This window comes from Crocuta crocuta, unplaced genomic scaffold (genome assembly GCF_008692635.1).
Source record: "Crocuta crocuta isolate KB4526 unplaced genomic scaffold, BGI_CrCroc_1.0 scaffold143, whole genome shotgun sequence".
In the NCBI taxonomy this organism is placed as follows: Eukaryota; Metazoa; Chordata; class Mammalia; order Carnivora; family Hyaenidae; genus Crocuta; species Crocuta crocuta.
In genome coordinates this window covers 1163543-1182573 of record NW_027529175.1, presented here as the reverse complement: position 1 = coordinate 1182573, position 19031 = coordinate 1163543, and the positions used below count along the sequence as shown (strand labels likewise).

The 19031-nt window shown below is 56.2% G+C and overlaps 1 protein-coding gene across 1 annotated transcript in view; it reads left to right on the top strand.

Annotated features, from left to right (window-relative positions):
- The window catches only part of MRTFA (myocardin related transcription factor A), a 99182-nt gene that overhangs the window by 77212 nt on the left and 2939 nt on the right, over positions 1 to 19031 (top strand). The window contains 11 exon segments of the mRNA XM_077757930.1: positions 2906 to 2961; positions 5201 to 5276; positions 6735 to 6896; positions 10732 to 10907; positions 11456 to 11587; positions 13185 to 13438; positions 13621 to 13792; positions 14866 to 15503; positions 15505 to 15847; positions 16752 to 16904; positions 17223 to 17283. Coding sequence (XP_077614056.1) covers positions 2906 to 2961; positions 5201 to 5276; positions 6735 to 6896; positions 10732 to 10907; positions 11456 to 11587; positions 13185 to 13438; positions 13621 to 13792; positions 14866 to 15503; positions 15505 to 15847; positions 16752 to 16904; positions 17223 to 17283 — 2223 coding nt within the window.

Here is a 19031-nt window from a genome sequence, read left to right as displayed (position 1 = left end):
TTAGCCCTCCCGCTTGTTTCTTGGTGTCAGTGCTGAAGGCTGTGTCATGAGCTCCACGGTGGGCCCCAGCTTTCGAACCGTGGCTTTCTGTGCCTGCGGTCACCTTGAACCCCTCCTCTCTGCCTTCTTCACACCTATATATGCTCAGTGCTGTGGTTGAGCTGACCTTTCCACATTGCCTGCCCTCAGCCCTTTGTCCCAGTGGTGTGTGTAATTGAAGACTCCTTGCCTTCCCCGTCCGATAGGGTCGTCCTTCTCTACTTTTTGAAGAAGTTAAGAAATCAACCCAGAGAAATGGCAAGAAGAGTGAGGGTGAGATAGAGTGAAGCTGTAATCCTCTCTCTGCCGCTTGCTGGCTTTTCCTGCCCTCTGGAGCCTGTCCTTATCTGTAAATTGGGTTGTTACCTACCACGTGGATGAATCATTAGGAATATCAGATTAGATAACATGTTTAAAATGTCTAGACCAGTGCTTGCCACATAAGTAGGCACTCCATAAATAATTCATCTGTCCTTTGCTATTACGTGACGATTCCCTAACCAAACAGGAAGTCCTATATACGACAGCCGGTTCTCCTGCTTCTTATCCCGGTTAGTGTTGCATCATCCTTGATACACTCCCCTTCCATCTAGAAATTCTGTGCTTTGTGAGTTACTGTTCCAGAAATTGGATTTGTGCCTTACTCTTTGGGATGGCCAGTGTAAGTTGTTGAGGCAGCAGGCTAGCCAGGGTTTTAGGCTCAATCATCCATGACTGTGGTACCAAAACTAGCAGGTGTGTGTGGGAGTCAAACCCATGATTCAGTTACATCACTGTTGGTTACAACAACACCTCATGTTCATGTGTGTGTGCTCCACTGGCTTCAGAGCACCCCACTTTGATTTGATTCTCACAAGAGTTCTGAGAGGTAGACAGATTCTCACCCTACAGAAGAAGAAAAGGAGGGCCGCAAAGGAGTCCCCTGTGTCACACTGGTTGTAATTGGTAGAACAGGAAAAGACCACAGATGCCTTGATTTTCTCTCCAGGACTTCTGTGATGTTTTGAACCCAGACGATAACCAAAATTCTGGCTGTTCAAGTGAAAGTTTAGAGCTCTACCACAGAACCATCTAGCTTTCCTGTCACTAGTGTACACTTTGTTTCCATTTCTTACAGAATATTCATTAATTTTTTAATGAATTATATGCTGGGCACTCTAGGCACTGGGGATACTGTCAGAAACAAAGGAAACAGACCTGCCCTGATGGAGCCTGTCCTAATGGTGGGAGGCTGACAGTAAACGAGTTAGAAAAATACGTGCTGTGCCTGTAAAGAGTGTCACTCAGTGATGAGTGCTGTGGAGAGAAATAAGGCAGAGAGGAAGCTGGGGGTGGGATGGGGCAGACACTGTGAGTTCTCACCTTGATTCTTTGTACTTAATGTCTCATCCCTGTGATATGGGGTGTGTGGTCCCTCACACCCCAGACCAGATTACAGCATGTCAGGGCTTTTGGAGACTGGTTTTGAAGTTGAACCAGCTTTACCCAGTAGAAGCAGGTACGGGAGCTGTCTGCTTACCCACTAAATTGCTCAAGATTACCCCAGATTAGAGTTGGGATAGCCTGGATAGTGCCCTGGAATGCTCTGGTAGGTTGGGGAAGGAGCCTGTGCTGGTTCTTCTTAGAGATTATTTTTTAAATCTAGAGCTCCCCCTGCTGTTAGAAGACTGGGTGGGCTCTCAACAGATTTTTTTTTTTTTTTTTAATGATTCTTTTTTATCCTAAAAGTTAAGAATTTTTTTATTTTTAAATAAATACTGCTAGGACATTTAGATCTTTCTTCTGGGACTGCTGTTGCTAAGGCTCCACCCCCAGGAGCAGGATAGGGGGAGGAAGCACAAAGGCCCAGGCAGGATAGGGTCATATCTGTGCCCTTGCTACTTTTAGCTTCTCTGTACCCCTGCGCTCCTACCACAGCCAGCAGCCTAGCAAAAGTTATCTCCACATACAGTTTCACAGCTGTTCTGAAATTTTAGGGCAGCAGAAGTGAAACTGACCATGGTCTTGTAAATTTCTCTCCTATTGCTGTTGTTCCCCACTTGAAGTGACTCGGGCCTTTTCAATCATCTTACCCTCAGGATGTCCCAACTCATCTTTTGTCTTTATAGTCAAGTGTTAGACACAAAACTGTCTTCGTGGTGCCACATTTGAGGAGATTTGGTCCCAGTTTGGTCTTGTACTGAGTCGAGAGCTGTGGTCTGAGTAGTGGTAGATCCAGAGCACAGCTGAGTCCTTGACAGGGCCTGTAGTAAGTGCTTCCTGTCAGCTGCAGGTTGTGTGTACCAGGGCCAACCAGACAGTCACTGTGAAGTTCTTCTAGTCCTTAGAGATGAAATTCAAGGTCATTTTAGCTTCAGTAAAGAAGGAAATGGTACCCAAAGAGACCTAGGTCTTTCTTACCTGCCCTGTTCAGCTTGGTCACTTTGTGATTCCTAATGAGGTTGAAGAAGTAAGCTGGACCCCACGTGCGGCTGTGCTCCTCTCTGGGTCCCTGTCTCTACCAGAGTGAGGTGGAGCCCAGCAGGCATTCTTGGGAGGATTGACTGATCAATAAGGATTATGCAACTAACAGTCTGGTAACGGGCCCAGGATATTTTTTTCAAGCTATATTCCATTTGTGCACTTCATAGAGGCCAAGCTTAGGCAGTGACTGTTCTCATTAGGAATAAAATAACCACAACTGTTTTAATGGGGCAGCTGAACCATAAAGATATGTGCTCACTCAGGTGTCATGTTCTTTACTTCTGCTGGTAAGAATTAGTATTGCTAAAATTAACTTGAATTAAAAAGACTTCTCCACTGTAAACTGTAGTTGTGCACATGATGCTTCATAAAAGTAATTCTTTTATGATTCTTTTCTCAACAGCTTTGAAAAGTCCAGCTGCGTTTCATGAGCAGAGAAGGAGCTTGGAGCGGGCCAGGGTAAGGCCTTTCTTCCCCAGTGGCCTTCAGAGTGCATTTGCAGAGCCCATTGCATTGCTGGTGTGTTCCTTCCCGTCTGGTGTGCCCTGGGGCCAGCCCTCACCTCAGTTCCAGACAGGAGGCGCTGCCGTTTTCTATCCTGTCCCCACCCCAGCCACCTTGCGGCACGATCTGCAACGTGATCGGAATTTCTCCTTTCCTGCATTTAAGGGTGTATGATGAGCAGCAGTCCTCCCTCCTCTGGCTCTGGAGGCCACTGGTATTTCCCCACCTTTAATTCCACTTCACCTTTTGTAGATGTTGGGATACGAGCACCAGCCACGGAAAAGCGTGCTGAGGGCTGGTCCTCGATGTCTGTGGCTGCACTGCCCACACTTCTCCAGGATGAGCATTCTGAGGGACAGGAAAGGTCTCTGTTGCCCCGAGAAGCCAGTGTCCACTTGAGCTATGGAGGCAGAAGCTGGGCCCCCATCTGAGCCCTGATTTGTGCTGCTGCACCTGGCCTGTTGCCTTGTCCCCCCTCGGTTTCGGTTCCCTTGGGGGTCTCAGGGGGATATTCTGCTGCCCAGTGTGGGCAGAGATGGGGAAGTCGCCAGAACACGCTTCCCTTCTACCCCTTCACTTTTTTCTTTTACATAAGAGGCAAGGAAAGAGAATCTCCCCAGTGGAGGACCCTATAGGCCATGGCTGTTTAAGACTCACAGCTCTTTCAGAGACTGAAATATTTACCTCTAAGGCTTTCTGTCTTATTTTATTTTTTAAAAAATTTCTAACGAAAATCATGAGTGATTCTTACAGTGAGTGGGAAGAATGAGGTCGTGGACACTGGGAACCAAAGCAGAACAAACTGTGCTGTTGTAGTTACTGGGAGGAGTGGAGAATAGGGCGGTGGGGAGGGGAAGGGGTGGCTTTGCCCCTGCCCCCAACCCAGTTGTAAGACTTGGTGCTGTTACCTGGACTGTTTCTCAAGTAGGCAAGGAGTACGTTAGAGCTAACTAGAACAGCTGTTACTTTATGGAGAAATTTATAAACAGAATGACATCATTTTGTTGTTGATGCTCACCTCAGCTCTTGGGAATTAGGTGCTCTTATCTTCATTTTATAGATGGAGCTAAGAGAAGTTAACTAAGTTGTCCAGCTAGTAAGTGCCAAAGCTGGGACTCCGACCTTGGCCTGTGGACTCCATGTATTTTCTTAATTAATGCTGTCTTCTGCCTTGGCCTTGGCCACTGTTCAGAACTTCAGGTGGTGTCCAGCACCTGTTCTGCCACCGTCTGCAGCAGCCGTGGCAGTACCGGTGCCCTCTGCAGGTGGGGCAGAGTGCTCGGCCCAGAGCCCACAGCCACAGGGCTGGCACAGGGCTGCCTAGTCAGAGCACCAGGGCTTTACCTTTACCAAATGCAGTGTGCTCTGGTTTTTTCTTTTCTGCTCTCGTCTACCTTTTCCTGTCTTGTCCTATCCTGCCCTGTGCTGGTTTTGACTCACTAATGGTCTTGACCTATGGTTTGAAAAATTCTGGTGCAGAAGTTAAGAGCATAGATTCCGGAGTCAGGCGGATCTGGGGCCACCTGTACATTATAACACAAGCACCGGGCTTGTGTTGGCTCTGAGACTGTTAAGGGAATGGTTTAGTTCACCTGGAGTTTCAGAAATGCAGAAATGAGGACATTAGACTTTAGAGAACTGGGGCTATGACACCATGTATCAGAATTAGTATTCCATTTGGCAGCCACTCTGAATGAATGGAAAATGTTCATGAGCTCACACAGTGCTACCTTTTTTGAACAAGACATAAAATCCAGTATGATTACAGGTCTATAAAATTAGACATCTTCTGCATGGAAGAATGATTAGGAATAAATATCCCAAAATATGAAGTGGATAATTAAAAGTTTTTATTATTGTTTTGCTTCCTGATTTTCTAAATTTTCTTTGATGAACATAGTTATTACTTTTATGATAATACAAATAATAGATTTTTAAGAAAAAATTAGTAGTTTAGCCTCAGACAAATAGTCTGGACAGATGGATGGTACCCTGGGCAGGTGCATTGGAAATGGATGTGCCCCTCCCCCCAGACCTCCCCTTGCCTCAGAGCCCTGCAGACTCGAGGCGGAGATCAAGGGGGCCTGCAGAGGTGACCCACCACAGACACAGCAGCCACGGGTGCTTTTTGGTCCTGTCCATTCCATAACTTGTATCCTGGATTTGAGATCTTCTTGGTGTGTTTTTTCTGTAGACAGAGGACTACCTGAAACGGAAGATTCGTTCCCGACCGGAGAGATCGGAGCTGGTCAGGATGCATATTTTGGAAGGTGTGTGAGGCTGGAAATGCTTCCTCCCCTCACCCTCTCTTTTCACTGGGCATCACCCACACATCTTGTGCCCTGTCTCTTCTCACTCCCATCTCTGGCGACAGTGTGTGACTGGGCCCTAGTGCGGTAGAACCGCAGGACTGAAGCCACCGCTGGTTCTGGGAATTCCCAAAGAAGCAGTCACATTCTCTTGTGTCAGCTTGCTCTTTTCTCCCCTGGCCGTGTGGTGGCCCTGGATCTTGTCACCCTGTGGTTTGAAGCCTGTTCTCCAGAATCTTTTGAAGATGCAGTTACTGCCTGTTCTCCACTCATTCACTCATGCCTTCATTCAGCAGTCATTCCGGCCCCCGTGCCAGATGTGCTCCGCCTGGCCCAGCACACCCTCCTTTCCACATTCTAGTGAAGGAGCAGTTTGGGCTGCTGAAAACTTTCTGACTCCATCCTTTTTTGTTGTTGTTCTATAGTTATTTATTTATTTGGGAGTGCACGGGAGTAAGGGAGAGGAAGAGAGAATCTTTTTTTTAATGAACCAATGCCATCCTTTTTTTTTTTTTTTTAAAGTTTATTTTGAGAGAGAGAGAGAGCAGGGGAGGGGCAGAGAGAGGATCTCAAGCAGGCTCTGTACTCCTCAAGGCAGGTTCAAACTCACAAACCATGAGATCATGACCTGAGTCAAAATTGAGTCGGAGGCTTACCTGACTGAGCCACTCAGGCACCCCAGAGAGAATCTGTTTTTTGGGAGGTTTTTTAATATTTTTTTTTATTTTTGAGAGAGCATGAATGGAGGAGGGCCGGGGGAAGGAGGGGGCAGGGGCTCTGAGGCGGGCTCCATGGTGACGTGAGCCCTTGTAGGGCTTGAACTCATAAACCACGAGATCAGGCCAAGCTAGAGTCAGACACTCAACCCAGGTGCCCCAGAGAGAGAGAGAGAATCTTAATCAGGCTCCACGCTCAGAGTGGAGCCCAACTCGGGGCTTGATCCCATGGCTCGGGATCATGACTTGAGGCAAAATCAAGAGTTAGATGCTCAACCAACTAAGCCACCCAGGCGCCCCTGTTGTTCAGTTTTGAGCCAACTTTGGGGTTGGTTTGGAACTTTTCTGAGCCCTGCATTGTGTTGACAGAGACACTGAGACCCAGAGCAAGGACTGAATTGCCTGTAACCCAGAAAGCTTGAGTGAAGGCGAGGCATGCTCCACTGTCTGCTGTGCTTTCGGCTCTGTAGCCCCCTGTGCCCGGTGACCTTTGCTGGGTGTGCCCACACTCTGTCTGCAGTCCGGGGCCCCTTGTGTCCACATAGAACTTCAGGCTGGGCCTCCCTTCTCTGCCTGGGACACTCTCTGCATCCTGATGGCTTCTGCTCCTTCCCCAGAGGGCAGGAGAGCTGCTCTGGAGTTCCCAGGGTAGAGCCAGGCCCATTCCTACATCCTCCTGCACTCCATTCTCTCCCACGGGCAGAGACCTCGGCCGAGCCTTCCCTCCAGGCCAAGCAGCTGAAGCTGAAGAGAGCCAGGTTGGCTGATGACCTCAATGAGAAGATTGCACAGAGACCGGGCCCTATGGAGCTGGTTGAGAAGAACATCCTGCCTGTGGAGTCCAGCCTGAAAGAAGCCATCATTGGTGAGGAGGCCCCAGCCACTCTGTGTGGACATGCAGGCCAGATGCAGAAGGATGGGGCTCAGGGCTTCTTGCTGTTTGACTCCTGCTTTGACTTGGGAACTGAGGTGCAGAGTGTGAAGGCCCGAGAAGCAGGCTGTGTTAGCTTGGGGCGGTGCCAGCGGCCTCACTGGTCATGCCAGAGTAACTAACTGAACAACGGAGGTGCCTCTGTTCACCTTCATCTCTGCACACTCAGAGGCTTGGTCCTTCCCACAGGGTGGCTGGACGTCAGGGCCAGGAATGTGAACCTACAGGGGTGCCAGCAGCTAGAAATCTCTGCCTTACTATCTCTTTTTCTCAGTGCAGTCTCTTCTCAGAGCGTGGCGCTTTCCACAGATACTTCACCCAGCAAATATTGACTCCCCCAAGGGGTGTGTGCTCGGGGCTAGCTCCACAGCCCCACAAAGCAGGGCCGGCCCCTCGCCCTTACGGAGTTCAGGCCTAGGAACAGACACTGGCAGGTCAACAGGCAGCAGCAAGACGGAGGCCGAAACTGTGCCTGAGAGAGCACTGGCCGCTCTGGGCGCACAGAGGAGGGTCTCCAGCCCGGCCCTGACAGTGGGATGTGGTGTTGGCAGAGGGGACAGCCAAGTCCGAGGCTGCAAGATGAGTGGGGATTAAAGTATATTCGAGGAGAGAGGTGCTGTGGGCTCCAGGGGAGGAGAGCTGTGCAAGGCGAGGAGCATCCCAGGTGTGGAGCTGGAGGAGGGGGCGCCGAGACGAGAGGTGGGAGGTCGGCAGAGTCCAGGGCATGTGAGGGCCTCATGTGCCACAGGCAGGTGTTCGGACAGGATTCCTTTAGAGTTTGGTAATTGTTAGCACAGACATGGCTCCTTGGCCGCAGTGAGCCCGAGACCTGGTCCTGGGCAAGGCCGTGCGTTCCTGCCCCTAGAGGTAGCCGTGCCTCCAGGGGGAGGGGGAGCAACTGCTCCCGTTGGTATGAGGAGTTAGATCTTCTCGGTAGGGCCCCAGGCCGGGTTGGGCTCTGAGCCCTGGGTCAGAGGAGACTTTGGTTTCCCGGGGCCTTGTCTGCACTGTGGACAGTGGTTTGATAACGTAGGGGGCAGCCAGCGTGCCGGGGGCTCCACACCTGGGCCCCAGCAGCCCCTTTGCCGTTTGGTGCCGGTAGCCTTCTTAGTTCACCGCTTCGCCCTGGCATTCCTCCCCCTCATCTCCGTGTTCTCCTGCCCGATCCTCACCAGATTCCACGCAGCCCCTAATCTCAGGCCTGTGTTCAGGCGACAGTCAGTTCTGGGCTCTCCAGCTGGGTGAAATCTGAGAGGCAGCATTGTGCCTGGCCCTGCGTAGTCCTGCGGTTTACAGAGATGAATAAAATACGACACTGCCCTCAGAGAACCATGAGAGGAGACTGACGTACAAACAAGCGATTCCTGAGTCTGGCCCCTGATCAGGTGCCAGCGCTGTGTAGTGGGAAGGCCACTGGTCCTGTGACATAGTAGCTGAGTCACCTGGCTTGCAGGCCCACAGACAGTGATGGATACAAAGGGCCCCACACAGTCTTTGGCGTCTGGGGAGCCTCACAGAAGGGCTGCTGCTGTCCGTGTTCTCATTAGCCACAGAGCAGAGGACGGTTGCTGTCGCGGACGACGTAGGGTAATGGTGGGGCAGGCGCAGTGCGAGCCCGGCTGAGAAGGGCTCCTCTCAGCGATGGGCACTGTGGTGAGACCCAGAGAGCTGTCACGGACGGTATGGCACATTTGGGGTCCACCTTTGCCAAATGGAGAATTACAGGAGGACACTCCAGGCACAGGGGACAGCAGGGACAGTGGCCTGTAGGTGTGGTGGGGCATAGCTTGTTTAAGGACGAGGTAGTCTCGTTTGACAAGCAGGTGATAACCAGGGGTGACTTGAGAGAAAGGAGCGTTTTCCCACAAAAGCCAGGTCCTGTGGATTGGGGAATGAGTAGGTGGTAAGGAAGTGTTGACAGCAAAGGCAGGCCGTTTGTTCAAGAGGTGAGAGGAGGAGGAAGGGGGAGGGAGGTGGGGGGCTGGGTAGGAGTTTTAAGCTGGAAGAAATCAGTGCAGGTTTGCGGCTGAGGAGTCAGAAGGAGATGGGAGGCCAGAAGGGGAGAGACTCAGGCCAGGCTTGTGGAGGAGAAGCTGGCTGTGGAGAGGGCAGAGGGAGCCCAGGCAATGCCGAGGCCTGCTGTAGTTCGGGGCCTGACAGGGGCTTTGCAGAGGCTGACCTCCCACTGTCTCCCCCACCCACTCCCCACGGCCACTCACAGCACACCACTGCCACCTGTGTGCTCTCACACACACCCCTCCTCCAGGTCACCCCCAGCTGATCTGTAAGGTTCATGTCAAGTCCTCTCTTCCAAGAAGTCCTCCCTGAACCTCTCCTCAGCATCTGTGTTTCCCTCGAGCAGAGGCAACTGGACCAAACTCAGGGCAGGGACTCTTGTCTCTCCACACCCTGCACCTGGCCCACACCGGTCACTGGGCTTCCCTAGCGTGGCCGGCCACTCCCTCCACTGGACTGTCCCCAGGGTGGAGCCAAAACTCCTCCATCCTGGATTCCACCATCCGGAGCTGGGTGTCGTGGGAGGAAGAGATGGTGGGAGAAATCTAGGTGTGTGACTGGCCTGAAGTACACGACAGTAATGGGGCTCCGCTCCCCCGTGTGCTGCACGCGTGGCCGCCACCAGGGCCGATGAGAGGGAGTGTAGGAGCCGGCCTTGCTGGAGGACGGGAGCCAGCCCAGCAAGGGGGTATTCCCAGCTCCGTCCCCACCGCTGGCTGGTGGAGGTTCAAGCTCAGGTACGTCCTTCCCTGGTTCCAGGGAAGCAGAGAGCCTCGGGTCGTGGCCCTGGAGAGGAAGAGTCTCCTGGGAGAGTTACTAGTTTGTTCTTGTTCCTCATCTGTGGTCTTCCCACCACAGCAGATTTCCCCAGGCATGGCCGACAGCTCACCTCCGTGCCGTGACCACTGCCTCACTCCCTCCCGTGTGAACGGCAGACCAACGCAGAACCTCTTTCCCCAGCAGCACCGAGGGGGTGGTTGTGATGTGAAGTGTGTGAAGTATCTACTGGTCTCCTTCCTTTTGTGTCCTGGGATGTCCACACTAGGGCCCTGCCCCCCTCGCTTCTGCCTCACACCCTGGCCCCAGGAGCACGTGCACTCGAGGCCGTCAGGGGCCCTGACCACGGGGCCGGGCAGTGCTAGCCAGCTGGGCGGCTTTTCTTCTGGTGGCCGCTGCTGCCAGCTTTTGGGTCTCCGGGGGTCGCAGGCCACTAAAGGGAGTTCACCGTACTTCTAGTGATCCTGTTGCACCTGTACAAGCAGGTGTACCTCTTCTGGAAGGCCCTTAGCCTGTGCCTGCCCTTTAGGACGTTGAGGCAGCCCAGGGGGAAGCCCTCATTGCAGGGTCCACAAGCCTCTGCGGGAAGAGGAGAGTTTTGTACCACCACAGGATGGAGGTGAAGTGCCTTTAACAGCAGAGAAGCATGAGATGGAGGAGGCTGCAGGCTGGAGGGAGGGAGGGAGAGTGGGACTTGACTTTGGGGACTGGACACAGTGGAGATACAAAAACAAGGGAGCACTTGATAGCTTAGGGGCCAGCACCCTTCCTGCCTTTGTTTCGGGGTCCTGATGAGGTGCTCTCCTGGAGCTCTTTTGGACCCAGAAGGCAGTTGGTCAAGCTGCCGGTCTTTCTCCTGTTGGCCTTGCTGGTGGGTGGGCGGGTGGGGGGCCAGGGCTGGCACCTTGCCCGGACAGCCCCCCTTCCCATTTGTGGGTGCTGGAGATGGACTCTTAACAATGGCTTTGGCTTTCAGTGGGCCAGGTGAATTACCCGAAAGTAGCAGACAGCTCTTCCTTTGATGAGGACAGCAGTGATGCCTTATCTCCCGAGCAGCCTGCCAGCCACGAGTCCCAGGGCTCGGCGCCATCCCCCTTGGAAGCCCGAGTCAGTGAGCCACTACCCAGTGCCACCACTCTGTCCCCCACTCAGGTGAGCTGGCCCATGCTGGGTGCCTTCCCTGCTCTCCCAGGGCCCCAGACTTGCTGGAGCTGCCCAGGGTGAGTTCTCGCCTGGGCCTGGTGTGGAGGGGAAGCCGGGAACGTCACTGGCCCCCAAGTCCCGGTGGTGGGGAGCGGGGAGAGGGAGGCAGCAGGCCCCGTTTCAGCCAGCCTTCGCCAGCCTGCAGTCCCGGGCTGAGGCTGCCTTGCAGCGAGATTGCTAAGCCTCCCTAGCGTGTCCCTGCGTCCAGTCAGAACAGCCCACTTCTCCTGAGTTCAGTTGAGTGGCCTTTTCACTGCCCTCTGTGCCTGCCTGTTCCGGTTCCCTCAGCCCTGCCCCGGGAGTCTGGCTTCTCACTCCCCCCTCCCATGTCTCGCCCACCATGGGCCCCCTGCCTGTGATGGCTCTGGAAGAGATGCCTGGGTAGAGGCCTCTAGGCAGGGCAGGGTTGGGCTGGGCCACTGCCTGATCATGGCCGCACACCCCCTGGGGCAGCGGGAAAGGGAGGCTGGCCTCACTTCCAGCACTTTGTCTCTCAGGTGGTGTCTCAGCTCCCATTGGGCCCGGATTCCGGAGAAACACTTTTCCTGGCAGAGCAGCCTCCTCTGCCTCCCAGCCTCACCAACGGAACTGCGGCCCCCCCTGCCAAGCCCACCCCGACGCTCATTAAGGTACAGGCCCCCAGCAGCTGCCCGCCCCTCCTCGGGCCCCTCCGAGCCCTACCATGATTTCATCCCAGAGTGGGGCCGGCTACCGGGGGTGGGGTGCACGTCTCCTTCCGCTGGTCAGGGACCAGCATAGGTCACGGAAGTAACATGGGAGCCTCTCCTGTTCTCTCCGTGGACGCTGACTGTGACCCTCGTAGACACCATTTCCTGAGCACAGTGGCTCTTATTCCACCCTGCACATGAAAACACACCCAACCCCACCCCTCCAGTCCACTGATGCCCCACAAGCAGTAATCAAAGTTTGTTCTAGGAGTGACAAAACTGAGAAGTGAAATGATGGGCCCCAGGTCACACAGGGACTGCTTTGGGCATTTTTTTTAAGATTTTATTTTTAAGTAATCTCTACACCGAACATGGGGCTTGAACCCATGACCCCAAGATTGAGAGTTGCATGTTCCATCAACTGAGCTGGCCAGGCACCCCAGGGCATTTTTTATTCTCCTATAAGACCTGACCTAACATGTCTGGGGGGGCAAGGCTGACCACCAGTCCCCAAGATGCCCGCTGGGGACCTTGGTGTGGGGGATACTGTGCCGGACACTGAGGTCCATGCAGTTCAGCAGCCCCAGGAGCCAGAGCCTGTCCTCCCTGCCCCGCAGAGCCTCCTACTTCAGGGTCTCTGGGACTTAGCTCTGGACTGCCACCTCTCCACGCCCACACCCCTGCTCCCACGGGGCAGCTTCCCTTCCTTCCTGCCCCACCTGCTTCTCCCTCTCATCTCCCCCACCTTCTCCCCCTCTGGCCGGTAGCCAGCCGTGTGCTTCTGCTGCTGCTGCTGTTCCCAGCCTGGGAGCCATCCGGGTTCCCATTCCCTCGCTGGAGCCGAGCCTTTGCTGTGCCTCTGGCTGCTACCTTTTTGTTTGTGAGGCTCCCTGATGCCCTCCTGTGTGGCATGCCCCTCCCCCCGAGGCCCTGCTGCTGCTGGGAAGTTTCAAGTGTGTGGCTTCCCCATCCCAGAGGAGGCAGTGAGCCTCCCTGCTAGGGCTCCAGTGCCCAGGCCGTTCATTCTTCCAGACGCCCCTCACCTCTGCGGTCGATTCCTGATGGCCACAGATGTCAGAGTTTTTCCCTCAAAAAATCCACCTCAATCAAGCCTGTTCCTTATCACACAAATGGTGCATTTCTTTGTCCACTACACCTTTAAAACAATATCATAAATCTATTTCTCCCCCCTTCCTCTTGGCCGGGGGAACGCCTCAGCCTTTGTGGGCTGGCTCCCAGCCACTGGTGGTCTGTGTGACACATCGCCTAAAGTACCTGATGTGGAGGCGTGAGCTCCATCCACCAGCTATTTGTGCCTTGCTGTGTTTACTCTTAGCTGGAGGTCATGGTGACACCCGCGTTTGGTTGACTTCTTTCTAAGCTAGAAGCTCTTTTAAGAAAGAGGGGCTGTGCCCGGCCCCCTCCCTGGCACACTTGTAGGCGCCGATGAGGCCGCTGCTCTTGCAGGGCTGCAGTCCAGTAGCCCGGGAGCGGACAGGGCCTTCTCAGAGGCCCAGTGCTGCCCCCTGATGGCGCCCTCTGTCTCCTTTGCCCTCAGCAAAGCCAACCCAAGTCTGCCAGTGAGAAGTCGCAGCGCAGCAAGAAAGCCAAGGAGCTGAAGCCAAAGGTGAAGAAGCTCAAGTATCACCAGTATATCCCCCCGGACCAAAAGCAGGACAAGGGGGCGCCCCCCATGGACTCCTCCTATGCCAAGATCCTGCAGCAGCAGCAGCTCTTCCTCCAGCTCCAGATCCTCAACCAGCAGCAGCAACAGCACTATAACTACCAGACCATCCTGCCCGCCCCCCCAAAGTAGGAGCCCGCTCGGCACCGTCATCCCTACCCCATGGGTGCCCTGACTGGCCTAGGCCGGACCTGGTGTGGGTGAACCCCAGATCTTTAAGGAGGCTTTGTTCTGGTTCCCCATGCCCCACACCCATCTCTGCCCCAGGGGTGATGCTGGCCAGGTTCTCATTTCTACCTTTCCTTCTCAGGCCAGCAGGTGAGGCTCCGGGAAGCAGCGGGCCCCCCACAATACGCAGCCTCTCCACTACCAGTAGCAGCTCCAGCTCAGGTGCTCCTGGGCCCAGTGGGTTGGCACGTCAGAACAGCACCTCGCTGACTGGCAAGCCGGGAGCCCTGCCTGCCAACCTGGATGACATGAAGGTAGGTGGGCGAGACCTTCCCGCTGGGGCCTGGCCTAGGGTTTCTATGTAGGGAAAGCAGCCGGTGTGAGACCTGCAGCTGTGGCAGAGCAGAGCTCCAGACTCCGGTCTCCTCCAGCAGAGGCCCTTGGAACCTGCTCCAAGGCCTGCCTGGCCCTGGTCACCTGTGCCGTCTGCCTCGTCATCATAGTCCTTACCACGAACTACGGCAGCCGGCGTGTGTCTGGGGCCTTGGGGCTTCCCAAGCCTTTTTATAGGTCTCTTCCTCGGCCTTTGCCGTGCAGTATGAGAAATAGGGACTGTCACCCACTTCAGGGTGAGCATGTGGAGGTGTTGAGGGCAGAGGGGCTTGACTGAGCTCTCAGACCTGGCTGGTGGCAGAGCCAAGATTCACATGTGGGGCTGTCAACTTTAATTCCCCACCCTTTCTGTTTTGTCCGTTAGAGCCCCACTGAATTTGCTGCACACAAGTAGTTCATCTGCCTGGGAAAATAGTTTGGGGCTCGGGACACAGACCCTGCCCGTGTCCTGAAGCCTCAGAGGGTGGGTCATGCTCAGGGCCCCGATCAGAAGATGGAACAGTCCAAACTCTCCCTGGAGAGTTCGTCCTCAGAAGCAGACCAGCCCCTCCTGAGTCATGATCCAACCCCAGAAAGACGCAGCCCTCGTGCGGGTAGCTCGGCACAGGTTCCAGCGTCCATCAGGCCTGGATTTAACATCTAACTGTGCTGCTTGCTGGCTGTCATCTTGAAGTTATTTTACGTTTGTGAGCGTTTTCTCACCTGTAAAATCCAGTTGGTTCAATTAAGTATTGAGCACCAGGTACTTCACTGGGGCTGGGGACAGCTGAGGGACTGTCATGCCCAGATGGAGGAGGGTGGGCCCAGGACATACACTTCTCACCCTCCAGGCTGTGGGAGGGTCAGGGGCTTCTGTGTCTGAAGCACCAGCGGGACCCAGATGAATAAATCCTAATGGACAAAAAGCTCATCCCTCCCACCTCCCCGACTGCCCTCCTGCCCGGACCCGGTTCTCTGCGCTCTGCCGCCCTGACTCTCGGCCCCTTCCTTGCAGGTGGCGGAGCTAAAGCAGGAGCTAAAGCTGCGGTCACTGCCCGTCTCAGGCACCAAGACAGACCTGATCGAGCGCCTGCGTGCATACCAGGAACAAGTCAGCCCTGCCCCAGGAGCCCCCAAGGGCCCCGCCGCCCCCTCCATCCTGCCCAAGGCTGGTGAGGTGGTGGTCGCCTTCCCGGCCGCCCGGCTAAGCACAGGGCCTGCCCTGGTGGCAGCGGGCCTGGCCCCGGCCGAGGTGGTGGTGGCCACAGTGGCCGGTAACGGAGTGGTGAAGTTCGGCAGCACGGGCTCTACACCCCCGGTGTCCCCCACACCCTCAGAGCGCTCCCTGCTCAGCACAGGCGATGAGAACTCCACACCCGGAGACACTTTTGGAGAGATGGTGACGTCGCCCCTGACCCAGCTCACCCTGCAGGCCTCACCGCTACAGATCCTTGTGAAGGAGGAGGGCCCCCGCGCCGGGTCCTGCTGCCGGAGCCCCGGGGTGCGGGCCGAGCTGGAGGGGCGTGACAAGGACCAGATGCTGCAGGAGAAGGACAAGCAGATCGAGGAGCTGACCCGCATGCTGCGCCAGAAACAGCAGCTCGTGGAGTGGCTGAGGCTGCAGCTGGAGCAGGAGAAGCGGGCTCAGCAGCCTNACCTCAGAGAAGCAAGAAAACAGCTTCTCCAGCTGCCAGCTGAGCCGGCAGCCCCCGGGTCCCGCGCACCCCTTCAGCCCCAGCCTGGCGGCCCCCACTGCCAGCCACACAGACACTTGTCCCCTGGTGCCCCCAGCCGTGGTGGTGAAGCAGGAAGCCGTGCTGCCGGAGCCTGACCCAGCCCCCGCTCCCCAGCTGCTTCTGGGCCCACAGGGCCCCAGCGTCCTCAGGGGGGTCACACCTCCCACCCTCATCACCGACTCCACAGGGACCCACCTTGTCCTCACCGTGACCAATAAGAATGCAGACAGCCCCGGCCTGGCCGGCGGGAGCCCCCAGCAGGTACCTGGGTGGAGGAGGGGCAGTGGCCGTGGGAGACTGTGAAGATGCTACAGTGGCAGCCCCATTTACCAGGCGCCCCCGTGGATGGGCAGGCTGGGCTTGCTTCCCTTGAACTTCCACTCAGTCCTCTGAAATGAGGGGTCCCCATCCCCATGTCACCAAGGATGGGTACTGAGACTTGGGAGATTGAGGGGGCTGCCCGGGACCCCATAGCCGCGAGGGTGGAGCCATCAGGGACTGCTCACCTCTGGACCTGGGCAGCCCTCACCCAGGCCAGGGCCCATGCCTGCCTCTGCTCTGTAGGGGTGGGACAGGCCCTGGTGAGGGTCAGAGCAGCCCTTGCCTGGTGGCAGCCCCGCTCCCCTCCCACGCCCCCAGAGGCCAGCTGTCCGTCGCTAAGATGTACTGGCAGGTAGCTCCCTGCAGTGGCCACTCGCATAGCCCAGACCCTCCAGCCTGCCTGGGCCAAAGGTGAGGCTCCTCTGTCTAGACTTTGTGTGGCTTCTCAGTCCTGCACAGCTCTGGGGTGGAGAAGAGGATGGTGACAGGAACCAGGCACCTCAGGATGGGAGACCAGGGACCCTGAGCAGCCTCAGGCAGAGAGAGGAGAGGGTGAAGGAGCCCAGAGCCCCTCCCTTTCCCATGTGGCTGGTACCAAACCCATGCAGCTAGTGGCCTCACGCCTACCCCTACTTTCTGCAGGGTCAGAAGTCAGGGTTCCCCCATCGCCTATCCTGTCCCAATAGCCTCCATGCCGGCTTCCTAAAAGCCAGTGCGGCTAAGGAGTTGTCTTGGCCCGGAAGGTGGGCGCCTCCCACCCTGTCCTCCTGGACTGGACCGTGCAGGGCCCTGGGCCTGCTTCCCTCATGCCAACCACCGGCTCTCTCACTGTTCTCCCGTCCAGCCCTTGTCCCCGCCTGGCTCTCCAGCCCCTGGCCCGCCAGCCCAGATGGACCTAGAACACCCATCACAGCCCCTCTTTGGGACCCCCACGTCTCTGCTGAAGAAGGAGCCGCCTGGTTATGAGGAAGCCATGAGCCAACAGCCCAGACAGCAGGTGAAGAAGGTAGACCGGGGCCTGGTCAGGGTGGGTGGCCACCTAGACTGCTGGGCTGGGCTCCCGCAGTCCCCCCACCAAGGCCAGCTGGAGGATGGGGGCAGGCGGGAGTGGGTGCTACAGGGTCAGAGTGGGCCCTGCGGGGCCGGGGGCCAGAATGAGTGAGCTCTGGGGGCCTGAGCCCAGGCAGGTGGACTCCGCAGGTTTGGCTGCTGGCTCAAGGGCAGAAGGAAGGGGCTCTGCCCTGAGCTAGGCCGGGGGCCTCCTGTTCTAGATTGTCATCTTTTTTTTTTTTTTTTTTGCATTTGTGTTTCACAGGAAAATGGTTCCTCCAGCCAGCAGATGGATGACCTGTTTGACATTCTTATTCAGAGTGGAGGTAAAGCCCAGACTCCCGAGCTCCCTCCCCAGCCAACCTCCTTTCTTCATACGTTGTTTTCAGTCCTGGGGTGGCTGATTTATTGGTTTTTGTTTAGTTTCGGAAGGAACACTTAGTGGACGAAAGGCACATCCCATCTCTGTGGCTTGGGCAAGAACCAGTTAGGGGGTGCAGCCCTCATGTACCAGTTGCTTTACCCCAGCACCCAGTGTGCGGTGGGTACTGTCCCGCGGCATGGGCAAAACAGACGTTTGCCTTTGCACAGTCTAGTGTGAGGAGAGCCCTTGTAGACGAGTAAATTCTATCACATGTGAAGAGTAAGTATTATGAAAAGTTGGGGAGGGAGGGCGGGCCTGAGTTGCGTGCGAGCGGTTGGGTTGGCCGTGTTGAGCTCCCTGGGGGCGCCCGTGAGGCCAGGCGTGTGGGAGGCGTGGCATGAGCGCAGGAGGGGGAGGAGGTGCACGCCGGCGCAGACCGCGAGCCCTCATGGGTGCAGGGCGGAAGGGCTGGGGCTCTGGACGAAGTCGGGTGGGGGGCTGTTCCGGCTGGAAGGCCAGGAGCCAGGAGGCAGCTGTGGGGATCCAGGTGAGGCCAGGGGCCGTGGGTCGGGCCGCGGTAGAGACGTGGAGAAGGACCTGAGTGTGGGCAGAGCGCGCCAGCTGATTTCCTTACGGACTAGGCACGTGGCGGGAAGACAGAGCAGCCGTGGATGAGGACGTGAAGGGTTCAGCCCGAGTTACCCGGATGCAGCTGCAGGACTGCCAGGGGGCGAGGCAGGGGGCATATCAGTGCAGCCCGTCAGGCTCAGATGCCCCGAGACCGCCAAGCGGAGGAGTCGGTCATGTGACGGCAGGCACTGGGACTTGGCACTGGGATTGACACTCAGCCAGGATTGAGTGAGCAGAGAGGAGAAGGTGGCAGGACCCAGGGGCGCGAGCAGATGGCGTTTGGCCGTGGGCAGAGTGGGAGGTGCCTTCAAGATGGTGAAGTCCCGAACTACAGGGCTGTCATTGCGCGGTCAGGGGAGACAGGGACTGAGATCTGGTCCCGGGGTGAGCATCGAGGTGGCCAGCGGTGACCTCAGCCGGGGCTCTGCAGTGGGACCGCAGGCAAGGGCCTGGGGAAGGAGGAGCCAGCCAGTCTGGAGAACTCTCTGCAGAGGGTTTCCTGCGAAGGGAGCAAAGAGCCAGCCTGTTGGCGCGCTGGTGGAGGAGGTCCCTGGGTGCGGGGAGGGCGCAGGGCGGGCCGGGAGGGTCAGCAGGCGTCAGCGTCCGGTAGGAACTGGGGGAGCGTGTGGAGGTTCGCTGAGGGCTTCAGTGACGGCGGTAGGGAGAGGGTTAGCGAGATGGCACAGGTCAAGCGAGAGCTCGGCCATGGAATTGTCCGCTTTAAAATGGCGACTCTGGGGGGCACCTGGCTGGCTCAGTCTGTGTGGAGCGTGTGACTCTTGCTCTGGGGGTTGTGAGCTGGAACCTCCTGTAGGGTGTAGAGATTACTGTAAAAATAAAATCTTTTAAAAAGAAATAAAATGGTGACTTTTATCTCAAAAAGAAGCCCCACAGAGCTTCATAGCTGTTGTTACCCTCAAGGTCACCGATTGCTCGGAGCGTCCACAGGTTCCGGAGTCTACAGTGGGGCCTGAGGTACATTTCTAACGAGCGCAGGTGGCACTGAGGCTGCTGGGCTGGGCGGTGCTCACCGGCGGTTGGAGGCTGGGCTAGAGGCCTGGGAGCAGAGTTGGGGGGGGG